Source organism: Columba livia, chromosome 5 (assembly GCF_036013475.1).
Source record: "Columba livia isolate bColLiv1 breed racing homer chromosome 5, bColLiv1.pat.W.v2, whole genome shotgun sequence".
In the NCBI taxonomy this organism is placed as follows: Eukaryota; Metazoa; Chordata; class Aves; order Columbiformes; family Columbidae; genus Columba; species Columba livia.
This window is the reverse complement of record NC_088606.1, coordinates 37673889-37691924: the sequence shown is the minus strand read 5'-3', so window position 1 is coordinate 37691924 and position 18036 is coordinate 37673889. Positions and strand designations below refer to the sequence as shown.

Genomic DNA, 18036 nt, shown 5'->3' with positions numbered 1-18036 from the left:
CCTTGCAGTTGTCTCACCAGTGAATTTTTGCATACAAGAGCAGCTAATCAAACCAACTTCAAGTCTGTATCAAAAGATCATGCAGCATAGCATCTGAGGGAGACAAACCAGGATCAGATCCTCCCTCTCCTAGACTCTCCAGAGTATTTTCAGCAACAGGAACCATCATGCCAGCCAGTGTAGCCAAGCAGAGTTAAAAGTTTACTTAGACACAAAAAGGTGGCTTGAGATGAGAGGGAAACAATCCTGAAGTCTGATGCTGGGACCCGACCACTAAGCTACAAAGCATCATGTGTCCTCTTCTGCATCAAACAGTTCCTGTCCCCTTGTCCAGTTGCAGTGCAGAAGGGGAGAGAGAGGGGAAGCAAAACCATTCTATCTTCCTGAGAGATCAGAAAGAGTCTCAAAGAAAAAGAGCAAAAGATTTTCACAGAGGAGTTTTGGAGACGCAGCGGGGGCAATGCAGGGAGAGGCAGTAAAGCAAGGGGAGAAGGGGATGCGAAACAAAGGAAGTAAGGTTATTCTATTTTAGTGTGATTTCCTAAGGAAATGAGCCTTAATGCAATCATTTAGTTGGTTTCCCTACCCCCTAAAGTAATACTTGAACCAACTGGCCAATTCCATTTGAATGTGAGAGGGAGGCAGATGGGAAATTTCTACATGACTTGTGAAAATGAGGAGCTGCATAGAAGAGAGTCCTGCTGAGGGCAGAGTTGCTAAGCAGAAAGCTACAGGGCCTGAGGTCAGGAGCCGGCAGGAGGAGAATTAGGTGACACAGAAGGCAAGTCTGGAACAAATCTCATTTCCTTTGCTTTGTAGCTTCTGTTTTCAAGCAGCCTCCACTCAGCAGAGCAATGGCTGACCTGTTAGTGAGGGCCCCTCACTCTGCTCCTTAGAAAGGTGGTAGGAAGGAAAAAGCAGAGCACAGGCAGGTAGGACAGCATTTTTAAGAGCTGCACAGACACCTATGCCCAGCACATCTTCCTAGCAGAAAACAAGGTAGGCAAACAGTCAATTACAGCTTGTCACTCAATTAGGAGGGAAAAGGAGAATATAAAACAAGGAGCAATGGGACATAAAGCAGGTCCCAGGCAGAAAACGCAGAATAAAGTCCAAGCTAAACGAGGAGTCAACATTAGTTAAGGGCCATTAGTGCATGAAGAATGCTGCCCTGCCTGATCGGGGCAGTGTCAAGGAGCCAGTTGGTCCACTGACAATTGCCAGCTGTGTCCTCTTTTGTTGCTCAGGGGGCACTAAGCCACTGCAAATTGCTGCTAAGTGGAAAGGATACTGTCCTGGCCAGGCTTTGAAGAAGAATTTTCAATGCTGAACCCATTCTTCTCCCAGGGGACTTCCAGGCATCCAGGTTTCTTTCCTGAAAATTCTGATCCCAGACATGCTTTCAGAAGGCAGACAGGTAATAAACCAGCCCCCAGGACACTCCTAGCCTTTTCCAGTTCATTGCTGAAACTGGAGGTGATCCAAAATAACACAGAATAAAACTCATGGTAAAACATGCACAGTGAGGGAAACACTATCTCCTCAACTATATTCTTGTCCTCTTAAGAGTCCCAAGGTGAGATAAGAAAAGAAGGCAAAGACAGGATCTTGTTCCTCTCTGACCTGGAAGTTCTCTGTCCTTGAATGGATCATCAATCTCTGTGCTCTTCGATCTGGCATCACTTTCACACACTGGGGTCTCATAGCTGAAAAAGGAGAACAAGAGATGCTAAACTATGTGATACAGCTTTAGTGTCGTCAGATGGTTGCTAAGGGGTTGTGTCTCATCTGCTTACTGCTGAGGAAAAAAATAAACTGCAGAAGAAATACTATTCTCAAACATCTGTCTGCTTATGGACAGTAAGCAACAACAGCAGCAGTAGAGAGAGAAGGAACAGCATACTCTTAAGTCCAGCACCAGCTACCAACCCAAGCCCACAAACAGCACAAGGCTCTCTTCCAACTTTTGTGGGCACAGGCCAAGCTTTTTTTTTTTTTTCAAAGCTGCCCATGCTCTGCAGAATCACTGTATCTAGCAGAGTTTATGTCCCAGTTCCTACTGGCCTGTTTTTATAACTTGCCAGACCCACAATTTGTTTCCAAACCCCAAGTAAGAAAAGATTCCCCATATAGTTTTAAGATACAGAGTAAGTTAAAGAAAAAATCTATCACTGGTTTAAAGATCTATCAATGCACAAACAAAATCTGTACTGCTCAGGATCCAAGTGGCTGCAGCATGGAAGTATAAAGCAGAGGAAAGTGCAACAAAGCCACTTGTCTTTTCACTGTTCGTGCTTCTTTTGAGCAAAGCCCTGGTTTCTACTACCACGCAAAAGCTGCAAGCCAGAGAAAGAGGTTGCTTTGCAAGAGTACTTAACACAGAGCAAAGTAAGGGCAGTAGTTAATATGCACCAGTTCCTACAGAAAGGGATATAGTATAGCATAGTATATCACATAGGGTACATCACATACAGCATTGCTAGCTCTCAGTAAGGCAACACAGAGTTGACTGCTCTAGAACTAGGAACTTATCTGATATAGCAACAGTACTTTTTTATATCTCATCTTCTCCAGGCAGGCATCTCCCCAGGTCTATAGCTCTTACCGAGTGGAAGTACCAGGCAGAGGGCGTCCTGTGTCTACCAGGACACACCAGCAGTACCCAGTTGACTGGTGGCATTGCACTGGTTTGTAGAGCCCTCCAGGAGCACACTCGGGGATGACGATGCCCTCGCGGGGGTTCTGCCTGGCCTCCTCCAGGGCGCTCTGCCTTTCTTGGTCACAGGAGTGAACTTTCTCTGGAAGACAGGAGAGAGGTTGGAGCGGGGTAGAGAAAAAAACGTCAAATCAAGATCATCTTCCTCAGCTCAGCAGGATATGAGTATCCTTCACATCAGGAGACTGTTGTGTCTGTTTCCTTCTCACCAAACACCAGTATGTCTTACATCCCTAGGGACTTCTGGCTCAAGAGCTGACTCCTACATTTAGCTGTAACACAACAAGATTATGGAGATATTCACTGCCAAGTGGCCAGGAAGCCACAAACAGCAGGAAAAACTGTTCTTGTTCACCTAAGTTATGGAACAGAGCTATCAGACAACACTAATTCACTATTACTACAGCCTGGGGTTAGCATTTCCCAGATTATTTTTTCACAAACAGAGATCCTAAATTGTGAATTGTATTTTCCTGTTAAACGAAGGAGGCAAACACCCTTCCCTGCCCCACCACCTCTTTTTCCAGACTGCAATGCACTCTTCCCTCTCAACAGCATCTGTCCAACATGATCACAAGAGGAGCAGAAGTTTATCCACTTACACACACCTTGGCAGGGAACAGAATGGGATATTATTAGGGACTTGAACATAAGACCTATGAGGAGAGGCTGAGGGAGCTGGGGTTGTTTAGTCTAGAGAAGAGGAGGCTTAGAGGTGACCTCATCACTCTCTATAACTACCTGAAGGGAAGTTATAGCCAGGTGGGGATTGGTCTCTTCTCCCAGGCAGTTAGCAATAGGACAAGGGGGCATGGGCTTAAACTCTACCAGGGGAAATTTAGGCTGAATATTAGAAAGAAATTCTTTACAGAGAGAGTGGTCAGGCATTGGAATGGCCTGCCCAGGGAGGTAGTGGACTCGCCGTCCCTGGAGGTTTTTAAACTGAGATTGGACATGGCACTTAGTGCCATGATCTAGTAAACGGACTAGAGTTGGACCAAGGGTTGGACTCGATGATCTCTGAGGTCTCTTCCAACCCAGTCGATTCTGTGATTCTGTGTGATATCCTATTCTACCCCCACTGCACACTCCACCATTGTCCTCACCTGGAAAACAGAGTGCACCCAACTTTGCTTCCTACCAAGGGGCAGCTAGGACCCTGTCCCTTACTAGTTTATTAGACAGAAAAGGTTATTTCCAAAGATGTTGCCAACCAGAGAACAGAGTACACAGATGGCACACACCAAAGAACAGAAGGAAGCCCATAAGTGGCTTCTACACACACCCTGGCACCTTCAGCCCTAATGTTGCCTCTTCAACCACCCACCACCTGCAGAGGAGTGACAGATGCACACAGAGGTGCCAGGCTGCTGCTGCTGCTCATGCAGCACTGAAGGGGGAAGAGATGCACAGAGTACCCACGGGATGTTAAGACTTTTTTGGCTGAACTGCCAGAAGTTCTTAATTACAAGTCTTCAAACATAAGAATAGGAAAATCATTTCAACTTTGGAAACCAGTGAAGGTGTCACAGAGGGGAGGGAAAAAAAGCATGCGTGTAGGACAGAAAGCAGTCAAGGCAACTGATCACAAGACTTAAAACACGTCTAAGCCCAGGGTAAAAAGACAACAATATAACTCCTAACTTTTATCCTTAGGAGAGTGACAAAAACTAGAAGCAAGAGCAGTTTTTCTCTCCTTCCCTAGTTTTCCTCTCCCTTGCCATTTACTGTGTTTTTTCTTTTCATAAATAAGCCACAACATCTGAAATGCCTTGCCAGAGCCGAAAATCCCCTCAAACTTTCAATACATAAAATGCCTCAACACTGACAGATGGTGATACCACAGGTTCATCCCGAGGGGCAGATGTTTGCAGGGTCAGCCAGCAGACCCGGCATGACCTCAGCATCCTGCCCCCATGACAGGCTTAGCACACAACCAACATATACCCACTGTTCCTGTGTATTTTGCCTGCTTGTAAGTAACCCACCAGTTACATCTTATATTTCGTTGAAAAATTCTGGGGTAAAAAGTAATTTTATATTTTGTATTTGGGGAGCAGAAGTAGTGCTGATTTCACAAGTCACATTCCTCAGGTTGGCAGCAGCAGGTACGACACAAAAAGCTCCAGTAGGTGTGCATAGCATCACCTGAGAACAGCATGTTTTGGGTACCAGAAGCACTTCTACGGGTTTCTAATTGAACTGTAGCAGCTAAAGAGTCTCAGAGACCCAGACCGATCTCCCTTCAGCATTTTAGATCACTGTTGAGGCTGGGAATGTGAAGGGCACCTGAACTTTGCCACACACAAATCCACGCAACTGAAACACAGAATAAAAACTTTTAAGAGTCGGCAAGTCTGACTCAAGCAGAGAGAAACTCGATCAGGAAGGAGCAGAGGGGGATAAAGTCAACAAAAACTGAAAGCAAGCTCAAGCCTCAGCTGACATTTAAGCTGACTTCACTTTGCTGACAGATTTCACATCTGAAAAAAGGCCCGTGACTGTTCCCAAGCTGTACGTGGACAGAGAAGTCATTGAGTGAGAGGCCTGCAGGCTCCTCAACAAACCTCTTACATCAGGAGGGGCCCGGCTCCCCCGCGGTCTGTGACAGCAATTCACACCTTGGCCCTCAGGTGAGGAGGCTCATTCATGCAGCTTGGGGAAGCAAAAACCGAGGCAGAATTCCCTAGCATCATTTTATATAATAAGCAAAAGAAAACAAAACAAAAACTTCTGCTGAAGAGAAGTACATTCCAGGAATTTTTCTATCTAAATCCCCAAAACTTCCTGAGTGCACAGTCAAACCAAGATCTCTCAAGTCCTCTGAGTCTTGCAAAACTAGCACTGAAAATAACTCTGAAAAAAAAAAAAAAAAAAAAATCAAAGTGTTGGGGTTTGTGTGCCAGAATGAAAAAAAAAACATAACTTTTATTGAAATGAAGAAAAAAAAGAAATATATTTTAAATAGTTACTATCTTATTCTATGTACATTTGCAGTTAGGTATGCAAATTACACAGAACAAATGTACTTACTTAGACATGTTTGTACTGTGCTATACAAATTGGAAAAAAACTCTCTGGACATATCAACAGAAATTTGTGAGAAATGAAGTCACATCATTTACTACCAGAATACAGAACTAATTGGTAGTCACACCTGTTTGAAGGGTGTTTAAAGGCTGAGTGAAACAGATCTCACAGGTTTTGTTCACTTGGCATCAGATAGATGTAATGATGCAAATTACATCCCTGTCACCAGTGTTCAGTGGCCCATCATTAGCAATGACAGCAGTACAACTGAAATGGCAGGGAGATCTGATTTTTCTCATTCCTAGCTTACATCTAGAAGTAGCCACTAGGAAAGTCTCATTTATTCCACCACACCCTGAAGAACATAAAACAGACATACTGGGGTACACCAAAGGACCAGGACAAGCCTATACTTCTTTCCACCATGTATTTCATGTCACAGCCAGTTGTGGATCAGAAACTTGCAGAGACAGACTAGCAATGGTTTCTCCCTTCCACCAGTTTGCCATGTGTCCCTTCATAAACTTTTATTGACTATGACATCCTGCAGGTAGTTTTGTGGCTTGACTACATGTTGCATGTGGACAGAGCACATCCTTTGGTTTGATCTAAACCTGGCTCCAACTAGTTTTGTTTGCTGACCCTAGTTCTTCTGCAGGATGAAACAGTGAACAATGCAGTCTCCCTCCCTGCCTGTCACTACTTTACAGATTCCTACTTCATCTCTTTTACATGCTGGAGAGTCCCAGCTGACCCAGTTCTTCCTTGGAACCCTTCCCAGATCCACCATACCTTCCCTGAGCTAGAGAGGATCACAACAACAAACACATTGACACTAAACGGAGGCTCTGACAACAGCCTTGTGGAAAGTTCCTTCAGTGACATCTGTCTATGACACAAAAGAAAATATTAACTAGCACTAGCTGCCGGAAAGGCTCTTTCCTCCAGGCTACCACTCTAACAGCACCTAATTCTCTTAAAAAATAAACAAGTATATTAACAGTTGGGGTATATTTCAACAGCCAGCAAAATCAGCTGGGAAATCCATACCATCAGCTTCCCTAGTATGGGACCTGGCATGAACCGCATATGCTGTCACCCTGAAAGATGGTCTCGTGGGTAATGAAGGGGCCATCAAATGCTACACCAGCTCCAGGACACTGAAGTCAGCTTGTTCCAGTCAGACTGCTTACTGGAAACTTTGCTGTTGTTGCCAAGGCCAGGTTTATGGAGGATGGTGAAAGCCTATGGCCAAGCTGGAAGGTTTAATGCCAGCTATGAAATTAACCTGTCATCTTAGCAAGAAGCATATATTTATAACATTACACGTGCAGTGTACTTAAAGGCGTATTCCCTGTTTGAGTTAATGGGGGTTGCAGGCACAGAAAAATAAAAAAAAAAAAAAAAGGTTTTATTTCTTTCCCTATATTAAACGTTTAGAGAGAGAAAAATATTTAAGACAGCAAGTCAGTGAGACACAAAAGCCTTCCAGGATGAACAATAATATTACACCCCCCCCTTTTTTTTTTTTCTTTCAAAGGGACTGTCACATCCCCAAGTTTTCTGCCACCTCTGCTTTGACTTAAGACAACCATCAGCAAAGAAGCTGAGTAAGATCTGCCAACTTGCTGTTGCTGAGGAGTGAAACCCTCAGAAGACAGCAAATCTAGATTACCACAAAGTCAGTGACAGGAAAAAAAAAAAAAAGTAGGGGATGCATAAAAAAAGGTAGGGGATGCATAGGGGACGCATACACACATACACCAAGGAGAGACTCACTGGCAGAAATATCCATTTTACCTTAACTGTTCAGCTCTAAAATGCCGATTGTTCCTTCTTACTCCTGACTACTTCTAACACTCCTTAAAACATTTTATAAAGTAATGTCTCTGAAGCCATGATCTACTGCAGGAAAACAGGGCTTGGACATCTGCAGTTGTACATTATTTATGCAACAATTTTTCCCTAGTAATGGCCTTCTGAGAAATACATAGTCAGATTCATAAAAAGATCTCTCATTCCTGGTCCCTTAAGTACACACATTCAAACATACATGTAGTGCCTCCACAATAAAAATAAAAATGATGGATGAAGTAAGGGACTCATCTGACTGTCTGACAAACTAGACAGCTATTAAAGAGGTGGAGTGTTTGTTTACCTTATAAAGCTGAGAAGAAAGGGTGTCCAGAAGCATCTAAGCAAAGGCTTGTGCTGAGCAGTTCTCCTGCTCAGCTTGCAGGGTGAGATGCAGCTCTGGGGACAGGGCAGCAGCCCCCAGCTGCTCTCCTGACATATAACTACTCTCACTGCTATCAGAGCCAAAGGACCAAGCATCAGTCACCGGGGCTGCGAGGATGCTGTGGATAATTAGGGTGGGACATAAGCAAGATCTATCAATCCATAGCAGATATTTTTTTTAATATTATTCTTCTGTACCCTATTTTTTTTTTTTTCTTATTAAAAGAAGGAGACTGTGACACCAAAACCAACCACCTTGGAGAGATCCCCAACACCCCTGAGAGACAGGAGTGCTTCTTCCAAACCAGGCAAAAGAGAGGGTCTAACCTCTGTGCATCTGCTTGGCCCCAATGAATCCATGTAAACAGCCTAATCCCAGAGCTACAGGCTACACCAGGCAGGGCAGATTTCCTTCTCTTTCCTTCTCTCATTTCTTTTGACCATAAACTCTGTCTGGACTGGGGAAGCTTTTCCCATGGAGTTCCCACAAAAAGCTTCGGTTTTAATGAACAAGCATTCATCAGAAGGGGAGGAAAAGGTCTTTTACTGAAGGATTCTTGACCAGTCTCCATTGTTAGTGCTGCAACAGGGACCAGACTTCAAAATAACATTAAAAAAAAAAATCAAAACAATTTTTTTTTCTCAACTCCCAGATTTCCCTTCTGTCAGGAACGAGTGTAGCACAGAACAAAAGCTAGCAGTATGGATACCTAGTGCCAAGTTCTTATTGACATCCAGTGCCAGCTCAAAAGTGAGGACTAAAAGTCTTTGTGCCCCAGTTTTCCTCTCAGTGAGAGAAAATGTTTGCATGTCTCCCAGGGATGCTTAATTCAAACAGGGATGATTTCTCATTTTTATTTAGCCTGTCTTTATAATTGCTCTGTCAGGGAAGAGTAGCCTTGAACTGGTTACTTTGTCATAGCATGTACACCAGCTTAAAGGTGCTTCTCTATTGTGCAAGGGAGCTTTAATAGGAACAGGACCCAAGTCCACTCTGGAAGAACAGGTGTTTCATCCCAGTACCAAGCTTACAAAAGCTGTATGCAGAAGGCGCAGCCTCATTCCACAAAGAAAGTTCAGTACAGGTTATATCAGCAGCCTAAATCTGCATCCCGTCCACCTCAGAGGGGACAGAGAACTTGAAAAGCCCTGGGTACACACATGCACATGGGGCTGGCAGGACTAGCAAAGCAATGCGGTGAATAGGCACCAGCTCCCCATGCCCAGAGCTGGGCTGTGGGTGGAGGGAGAGAAACAACCCCTTCTGTGTTTACTAGGAGCACAATAACAGCTGAGCAAATACGGCTCGTGGGGATAGCATAAATCTCTCCACACCTCTGTTAGTCATCAGCACTGCTACCCACTCCACCCTGTTCTGTCTGGAGCTGTAGTCCTTCCAGTGTATTCTGGCTAATGTAAAGAGAAAAAAAAAAAAAAAAAAGCCTTGCAGGTGCTCCCACACTGTACCAGTGTACCAGTGGAATAGTCCTTGCTTTACCTTGCTACTCACTCGATTTCATTTCTCAAGGCATAGGCTACAGAGGAAGCAGAGGTTAATACATGTTCCAGTGCTGAACAAGTACAATGCAAAGGTTTAACAGGTGGCTTATAATTTTTAAAAAATGCATTGTTTCGAGTGGCTCATTTAACTTCAGCTATCCAGGAACACATCCTTCCCCTGCTGTTTTCCTTCTGCTCAAAGCAATAAAGTTGCACTGCACTCCCGCCAGCATTACGTGGTGAGAAGCCTGTTCCTACTCTCTAGCTTGAAATAAGGAGGAATGGCTGAAGGAAGTATTGTTCCAGGGATTAGCATGAACTTGCTGAGGGACTTTTTGATGCACAACTTGTCCTCACTTTGCAGAACCCGGGGGCATTGGGTGCTGCCCAGCTAGGAAAGGAGTCTGCTCCACAGGGTTTCCAGACCACACAGGAATAAATCTCCATGCCTACACATCTTGAAACCAGCCAGTTGAAAGCTACTTGTCCCTGCAATTCTGACTCAGCTGTCTTTCAGGCAGGGCTTAGACTCTTTCTGCCACCCCATCTCTCAAGCAGCCAGACGTCAAGTCTGAGCCCTCCCAGAGCTGTAGCCAGACTAGCTGAAGGGTGGCAGAAAGAATTTTTTTATGGCTACAGTACTTCATCCTGGAAAAAAAAAAGAAATTAAAAAAAGTATATTCATACACAATGCATTAGACAGAGCTCTAACTAAATTCTGATTCACTATAGTATACCCTAAGTTGTGTCATTCTCATAAGCAAATGAGGAAAACATAGACTACATACAACTACTATGAGACAGTTGCCTAACACTGCAGGTTAAGAAAAACATGCTTTAAGGCCTCAAGAACTCTCTGTGAAACAGTTCTTCAGTACTGAAACGGATCATGAGACTCCTCTTGGGTCAGATTAAATGACCGATTTGTTCAGTGGAACATAGCACCCAATTTACAGACTGAAATTCAGGAAATAATTCAAAGTCATATTGATAAATGGTTTTAAATCAGTGTGATCACAACTTAGAAGTACGAACCATAACAACCAGCATGCAGAAATCCAGTGCATGGAAAGGAAATTACTGGCAAGACAGCAACAGTTGGAAAAAAATGGTCAGGATCTTAGGTAGACCACAAAAAAGTCTGCAACTTCATCACACTGCAAATGACAACAACAAAATCAAAACAGTTAAATCTAGCTGTGGGAGGTAGTGATGGGGGCCTCACATAAGAAACAGGCACTAAGGACTGGTGAGCCTTTAAATCAGCCCTGTGTCCAGGTCTGGGCGCTGCACTTTGAGGGAGAGGTGGGCTGTTCAGCAAGAGTTTGGGAGGGAGCAAAGGGAACAAGCAGAGATCTAAGAAACTTGATCTATGAGAAAAAGCTGAAAGAATTCCATTTGTTTAGTCTAGAGATGACATTCAGTCTTCTGAGACATAAAAGCTGTTATATAAAAATAGATGGTCATAGATATTTTTTTTTTGTCCTCCCCATGGGTAGTTCAAGTAGCAGTCAGCTTACTTGGAGAAAGGAGATTTAGGTTTAGTATAAAAAGCCCTGGTAATTAAGTATTCACTCACTGGAAGAGGCAACAGGATCCCTGTCGCTGCATTAGGAGCAGGTTACACACATCAGAGCTGCTGTTAACTGGATATGAGTCAAAATGGGGAGCAAAAAACTGATGTGACCTCTTCAGGTTTTTTCCCCTCTCCTCACACAGGTGGAGAAGCTCCAGCAAATCCTAGATGACTGACACAGCATCTTTGCAAATACAGCCTAAAATCTTGAAGGTATTTGACCTGGTTTAAGTTACCAGATCTTGAGGTCTGCTCTTCCTACTGCACCCTGAATTCCATATTCTGTGTGACAGCTTTAGCTGTGCAGAACCTTCATGAGGACAACAGCTTCTGCAGTCTGAGCAGAGAAAGTTTGGCACCAAAACGCAGCCCTCTTCAGTTCTTCACATCAGGATGGTTCCTCAGCAGTAGAAGAGCTTTCAACTTTAGACACTGCTTTTGTGATTTTTGAAAGAAAGCTACCCAGACTGCATTTTTTTCTTCCCTAGTCCCTCTTTTCCATTTCACATAGTTTCTAAGAATTGTTAGCTCAGGGCATACCTAGCTTTGAGATAAGCCACCTGTCTTTGAACACATTCATTCATTTTCCCTGTACTCCTTTCTCACTGCACTCTTTCCACACTGAGGAATGCTATTCAATAAAATGAGAAGCCATAGGTGTTTCCACTGGAGCCTTAGGATTATTGGAAAACTATTTTCACTTCCACACCTGTTTTTAATAGTCCTTGGATCAACTAGCACAGCAATTGTTGGAGAACTTGCCTACCTCTGCCGGCTGGAGTATACAAGCACACTATTTTTACAGTATTTTAAGTGTATAACTACAGCACACCAAGTAGAAAGCTTTTGAAAAGTATCACAGGCAGGTAAAAAGTATTTCAGGCTGGTCTTCCTAACTACAGTAACTTTTTTTCTATGCTGCTGCTGGTGAGTAAAAGGGGAAAGACAGACAGTTTTACAGTGTGATGAGTCTTTTCACATAATGACAGATCAGCTTTATCCTGTAGCATTTAGCACTTTACGAGGAAGCAGGTGGACTTGCCTCTAACAGGAGTGCTAGCACTCACTCTTAGCCATTTAGCTTGAGCCAGCTGTCTCTGGCCAAAATGTTCAGGCTTTGGATGATGTAACATATGGGATTCAGACAACAGCCATGGGACAGAGAAACTGCTCCCACTTCAACAGTGTCATGGGATGGAAGGAGCCCTCTTCCACCCTCTGGGCTGAAAGGCAAAGGAAGGACTATGAAGTGATACTGTAACTAAAGTTAGTGTTCTTCCCAGGAGGATTTCTCTGAATTGCAGCCTTACACAGGCAACAGTTCTTCCAGCTGTGGGACTCCATGCATTCTGGGGTTCCTAGCTCCAGAGAGAAGCTGCAGCTTTGTGCTGTCAGAACCTGTTCACTGAGCCTAAGATGAGGTGGGAGATCAATGACACCAGCAGGATGAAACCTCCCTGCATTATAACTGGTGAAACCAGAGAAATGCCATTCCATTTGCTCAGTGTGAGGCTAGGCAGTTTTAACAGATCTTCCTCCTTCATGTGTTCCAGGAGATTACTTTGCTTTTTAAACATACTCTCATCTCTTTGCTCGGCTCTGAACCCAGGTTCTCTGCCCAGTCGCCTTTCCCGATTCATCAGAGACAATCCTTGGGACCTTCTACCAAGAGGTCTTTCTAGCTACTTACACACCATTTCAACAGCCTGAAAAACATGCAGTTAAGTCACCTCTGAACTACACCACAAAATGTACTCACTGGTTCTCATTGACCACTGTCTTATCTTAGTCTGGCAAAACGCAAAAATGAGATGACCACAAAGAGAAAGCAAACACAAGGATGGCAGCTTTTACTCACACCTTCTCTCTCTTCCCCCACCCCCCGCAATATACAGAATACTCTTACAACACAGCTCTGTTCACATCAGTTTGAAAGTAAAGAAAGAACACAGTCAACATGCAAGGAGGTCATAGCAAGGCAGGTATTGGTCTCTCAAGTGACAGGACAAGAGCAAATGGCCTCAAGTTGTACCAGGGGAGGTATAGCATGGACATTAGGAAAAATTTCTGCACAGAATGGGCTGCTGGGCATTAGAACAGGCTGCCCAGGGAAGCAGTTGAGTCACCATCCCTGGAGATATTTCAAAGATGTGTAGACATGGTGCTTAGGGACATGATTTAGTGGTGGACTTAGCAGTGTTAGGTTAACAGTTTGACTTCAGAGCCTTTTCCTACCTAAATGATTCTATGACATTTTCCCATGCTGCTTCTCCACAGGCCATACTGATATTCCTGCAGAGCCTCACACATTTCCCTTCTTATCATCTCTTCACTCCATGTCCAAGACCCACCAAAATGGAGAACCTCTTCACTCTAATCCTAGCACAAGAAGAAGGAAGCCTTCATGGAAGGGGTAGGGTTTTCCAGCAGTTCTTCTTCCTCACTGCCTTGTGCCTTACTCGGTGATATCCATGGCCTCCCTGAACAACTCTGGGGGCAGCAGACACTCGTAGGGATAAGCTTATCTGTATACCACTGAATCCTTTTTTTCTTCAGCTGTGTCCTTGCAAATCACTTGCAACCCCCACCAGGGCTTTTGGTTTCAGGAGAAACCTAGGTCTAAACCTTTTCCAGAGGGAATCTTGGAGTGCAGGTCAAATCAATACCTTGAAACAGCTCCTCCTTATCTGTGGCATCTTAGAAGTGTTATAATCTTTCTTGTGAAACTGACAGGAAAATTTCAAGAGGGCCAAGAAGAGTCAGTACACATAGTCTATCTGCAGGCATCAAAATATGTTCAAATGGGTGTCTGAAGTGCAGATCCACATACAAACCTGTGTAGAATGCTGCTATTACATACAGCAAAGAGCACTTTGCTGCCAAGGAATTACTCCATCGAATCAATGCAACCCTTCCAATACGAACCAGCTTCTACTAAAAAGTAAATTAAAAAATCCATAAAGTTGACCTCTCTACTCTTCATTTGTCCCCTGTATGTCCACATAATGTCTGGTGCTGGAGCTTGTTTCCTTTTGTTTCCCCTCCAAATCCTCAGTGGTTTTAAATGCAGGGTTGAGGTTTTTCCCCCTTTTACCCCAGCTTCTTATATCTTTGCCCTTCTCCTGCTGCTCTCTGTCCACTCACCTTAATTGGCAGGTGTAGAGTAGCAGTTATGACTCCATGTCTAGAGTAATTTGTTTTCTTTCTTTGGGGGATAGGGAGGGGGGAGAGACTGAATTCTTTGGGAATGATTTATCACACAGCACTCAGGGGGACCTTCATTTATTTGCCTAGCTGCATATGGTTTAACACCTACGGTTGCATGCCGATTATTATACAATGTTATTTTTCCCACTTGTATACTTTGCGCCTTTTCATAGAGCAGATTAACTGCCCCCCAATGGTATGTTATTTATAACTTTGTTTGCTGGCTGTCTGGGACAGGTCCTGGTCTTAGATCCTTCCATTCTCCCTGGTTCGGCTCTCCCCTACATACTCCCCAAGACTGTGGGAGAATCACTCTTGCGCATCACATAGCTGGTACCTTCTCAGAACTTGCAGGAGGAAGGAAGAGACAGAGGCCTCCCAAACAGCAGCCGAGACAAGAAGGGGTGGTTGAAGCACAGATGGAGTTGCATGGAAAGGAGGGATAGAAAGTAAGGGAGAAACAGCACATTTTGGCTTGCAAAGAAGCAGGAAATGAGCAGAGAAGAGCATAGAGATTTGCTGTGAAAATGTAATAGAATCAGTAATTTTTTGTATCATACTCAACAGGAGCTTCTCCTGAGATTGCTTCATTTGATATCAAGCCAGAACCTAAATTAAAATGAATTCAAAACCAAACTAAAAAAAACCTTCACAAAAAGGAGTGGCAGGACTAATAAAAAAGGTCTGAAGATAAATAGTTCTGGTAGGTAGATTTCAGCACAATAGTTTTGACAGGTCAGAGGAGCATTGCACTAGGAGGCACTGACTTAAGATGAAGGACAAGAGCCAAGGGCACACATTAACACAGGACAATAGAAAAGGCAAAATCTTTCAGACTCACTGGTTCTCTCCCATGACCTCTTGTTTTTGACATTATCACTGGCACTTCTTTTTCGTCTTCAGCTATGGGGAAGTTCAACTCCCAGGTGCTACGCCCAGAGGAGATGGAAGCACCAAAATGTTTACCAAGGAGGCCTGCAGTCAGCATTAGGATGTCATTCCCAGGCACCAAAAATTCCCCAGTTCCAATGTCACTGTGACTTCTTATTAAGATGTCACTAAAGTACAGTTCTGCCTGGCAATGCCCCCTTCTCAACCTGCTTTCCTGTCAAATAGAGATCAACTTTTGCTTCCACCCATCTCCTCCACTTGGTGTCCTGAATAACACCAACCAGCCACAGACTGTGGGGAAGAGCCTACAGTCTTCTAATAGACATTCGGACAGTAACATCAACACATCTGGCACTGAGAGACAGCCAGTCAGTTTGGAACTAACACAAATAGTTTAGTAGTAGCAGAAAGCTGAATAAAAGTTTCAAGAGAAGCAGAAGCCCATGGTCTCACATCTTCAAATAATGAGGAGGAGAATGCTGAGAAGACAGGATAAAGACAGGTGAGAAACTGCATCCGTTCAAAACAGTGCTTTGCTTCCCAAGAAGCTTGGGATCCCTCATCTGAATCTAGCTGTGGCTCCCTAGTCTCTGCAGTGTTCCACATTTCCAAGGCACAAGGAAATTTGCTCCAACTCCAAATAACTGTACATTCAACACAAATGGGTACACTGTCCCACTACTCTGGAAAATAACATAGGTGTTCAAGCTCCTTGGGGTTAGTCCTCACTGCTAAAAAGGAAAGTCCTAATAACAAATTAAACTTTTGTCTAACCGTGGCTTTTTTTTAGTGTATCCCACCAAAACTGCCATATTCCTTTTTAAAGGCAAATCAACAGGCCCTGTCCTGTTCTATGTTGGTTGAAGTCACCTGACAGTCTGACTCAGAAGGAACTACACTGATTCTCAATATAGAAAGCAGACTCCTTGTTAATGTATGGGATTCTAGAAAGACTCCATATGGCTAAGACAACATACCATAAGTACATTCCTCCTAGAAGCAATCACTATCTCTGATCCTTAAGAAAGGCATGAAGCAAGATGGTATCACTTTCTAGGTGAGTATGAGGAAGAGGGATCTATTTTGGGGTGCCATGTGGGTTTTCTTGCCTTTTTTCTGCAAGTGGAGAAAAAAAAAAAAAAAAAAAAAATCAAAACACACCAGCACAACAACAACAACCACAAAAAACCCCAAACAAACAAATAACAAAACCCCAAAACTTTAAGGAAGGAACACAGACAAACCAGAGAACTCAGGTCCTGGTAGTGCTACTTGATATAATCACATCCCACCTCACGGTCCTGATCTCTGCAGACAAACTGCACCCAAGAGTATACAGACTCCCTTTGGGGTGGATGGTGGGGTCTGATTCTGCTTCTTAGAAAAGTATTTACTCATGCAGCTTTCAAGCTGTTTATCCCTTTAAGAAGCCCTAAACTTGGGGCTCTGCGTGAATTCAATTAACAAAAAGAAACACGAATACCACCATTCTTGTTTTCAAGTCTCCTTTAAAGTTATACTCCGTCCACCAAGAGCTCCTGACAGCAGAAAGCTCTGTCACTGGAAAGCTGTCACATGAGATGCCTGTATGATGCTTGAGTGGCAGAGCTGAACAGAGTAGGCCACATGGAGTTGGCCCCCATTCAACAGGCAAGATTTTGAAATAAACAGCTATTTTTTTTTTTCCTTTTTTTTTTTTTTTTTTAACTAAGCACACACAAACCTGTCTTCAGCTGCTAACCTTAATATATTAGTCATTCTTCCTTTCAAATAACGTCATGTTCAAAACCCCAGTGACTGCAGAATATTTACTTGAGGCTGCTACTGCTAGTTTCTCTAGAGCTGTTTATTTTTCCATGCATGAGCTCATTACATCACTCTGTGGTTTTCTTAAAGGTTGTCAGGGTAAGCTGGATACAGGCTGGAATCTATTGCTGACTAAAACCAAATACTAAGTAGCACAAATAGTTTTGGAGACAACCCAGCTCTGGAAATAAGAAACAACCATGGATTCCTTGGATGAGGTGGGGTGCTCCCAAACAGGCAGCCATTAGATTTATTTTCTTGGAAGCAGGATACTTTATCAAGTGTTTCCCTAGATTAAGAAACCTAAAAGAATAATCATTCAGACTGTTGCAGGCTGGAATAGGTGGGGGAGGAGGAGGTAGGAGAGCAGGAGGCTAAAACAGTAGAAGTTGAATGAAAAGACAGTTCCCACCCATGCTGATTACAGAAGGGCCATTGCAGAGTTCCCATCTGTATTGCCTCCTGCTCTGATAGTGTTAAAAATAAGTGACACATCACAGAGAGAATGGCTAAATAACAGGCTTAGTATGAGGTACCCATGTGTGTACACACACTGGTGTGCACATTTAGGGAAGGTGAAAAATCAACGGAAAACAAACATCAAAAAGTGTTTTTGTCATCTTGCCACAGTGAAAAAAAAAATATTGTGTTGATATACATCTTCCACTTGCCCCAAAAAGAAAAACTGACTTTTGGGCTGTTAGGATTCATAACATCAGAATACTTAGTTTTTAAGTGTAGAAAAACAACTTTTCTGCTACTCAAGAGTCCAGATGTTAGAGCATATTCATATTTTGGTTCCTGCCTCTGGCCAAGGAAATTTGAACCTGCATCTAGCTCTACTGAGGAAGAGATCTACTTGTCATCTCATTCTTTAAGGCAGGCTGGAATAACAGCACTGGCAATCCCTCCTGTAAATGCTGGTTTATTTAGCACAGAAAAATTCACTGGCAGAATGCCTGGAGATATACAGATTCTCAGTCAAGTGCTCTAATCACCAGGCTAGAATCATTCTGCTTCTCCTAATCCCCAGCTTAATTAGTATTTACACATGCCAAGCAAAATGTAGATT

General features: G+C 43.5%; 1 protein-coding gene across 9 annotated transcripts in view; it reads right to left on the bottom strand.

Annotated features, from left to right (window-relative positions):
- Positions 1-18036, bottom strand: part of SMOC1 (SPARC related modular calcium binding 1) — a 132663-nt gene that overhangs the window by 23344 nt on the left and 91283 nt on the right. For all 9 annotated transcript variants that reach the window (XM_065064433.1, XM_065064426.1, XM_065064427.1 and 6 more), the window contains 2 exons: positions 2606-2798; positions 1624-1706 (listed from right to left, as the gene is read on the bottom strand). In XM_065064433.1, coding sequence (XP_064920505.1) covers positions 1624-1706; positions 2606-2798 — 276 coding nt within the window. The remainder of the gene's footprint in view (positions 1-1623; positions 1707-2605; positions 2799-18036) is intronic.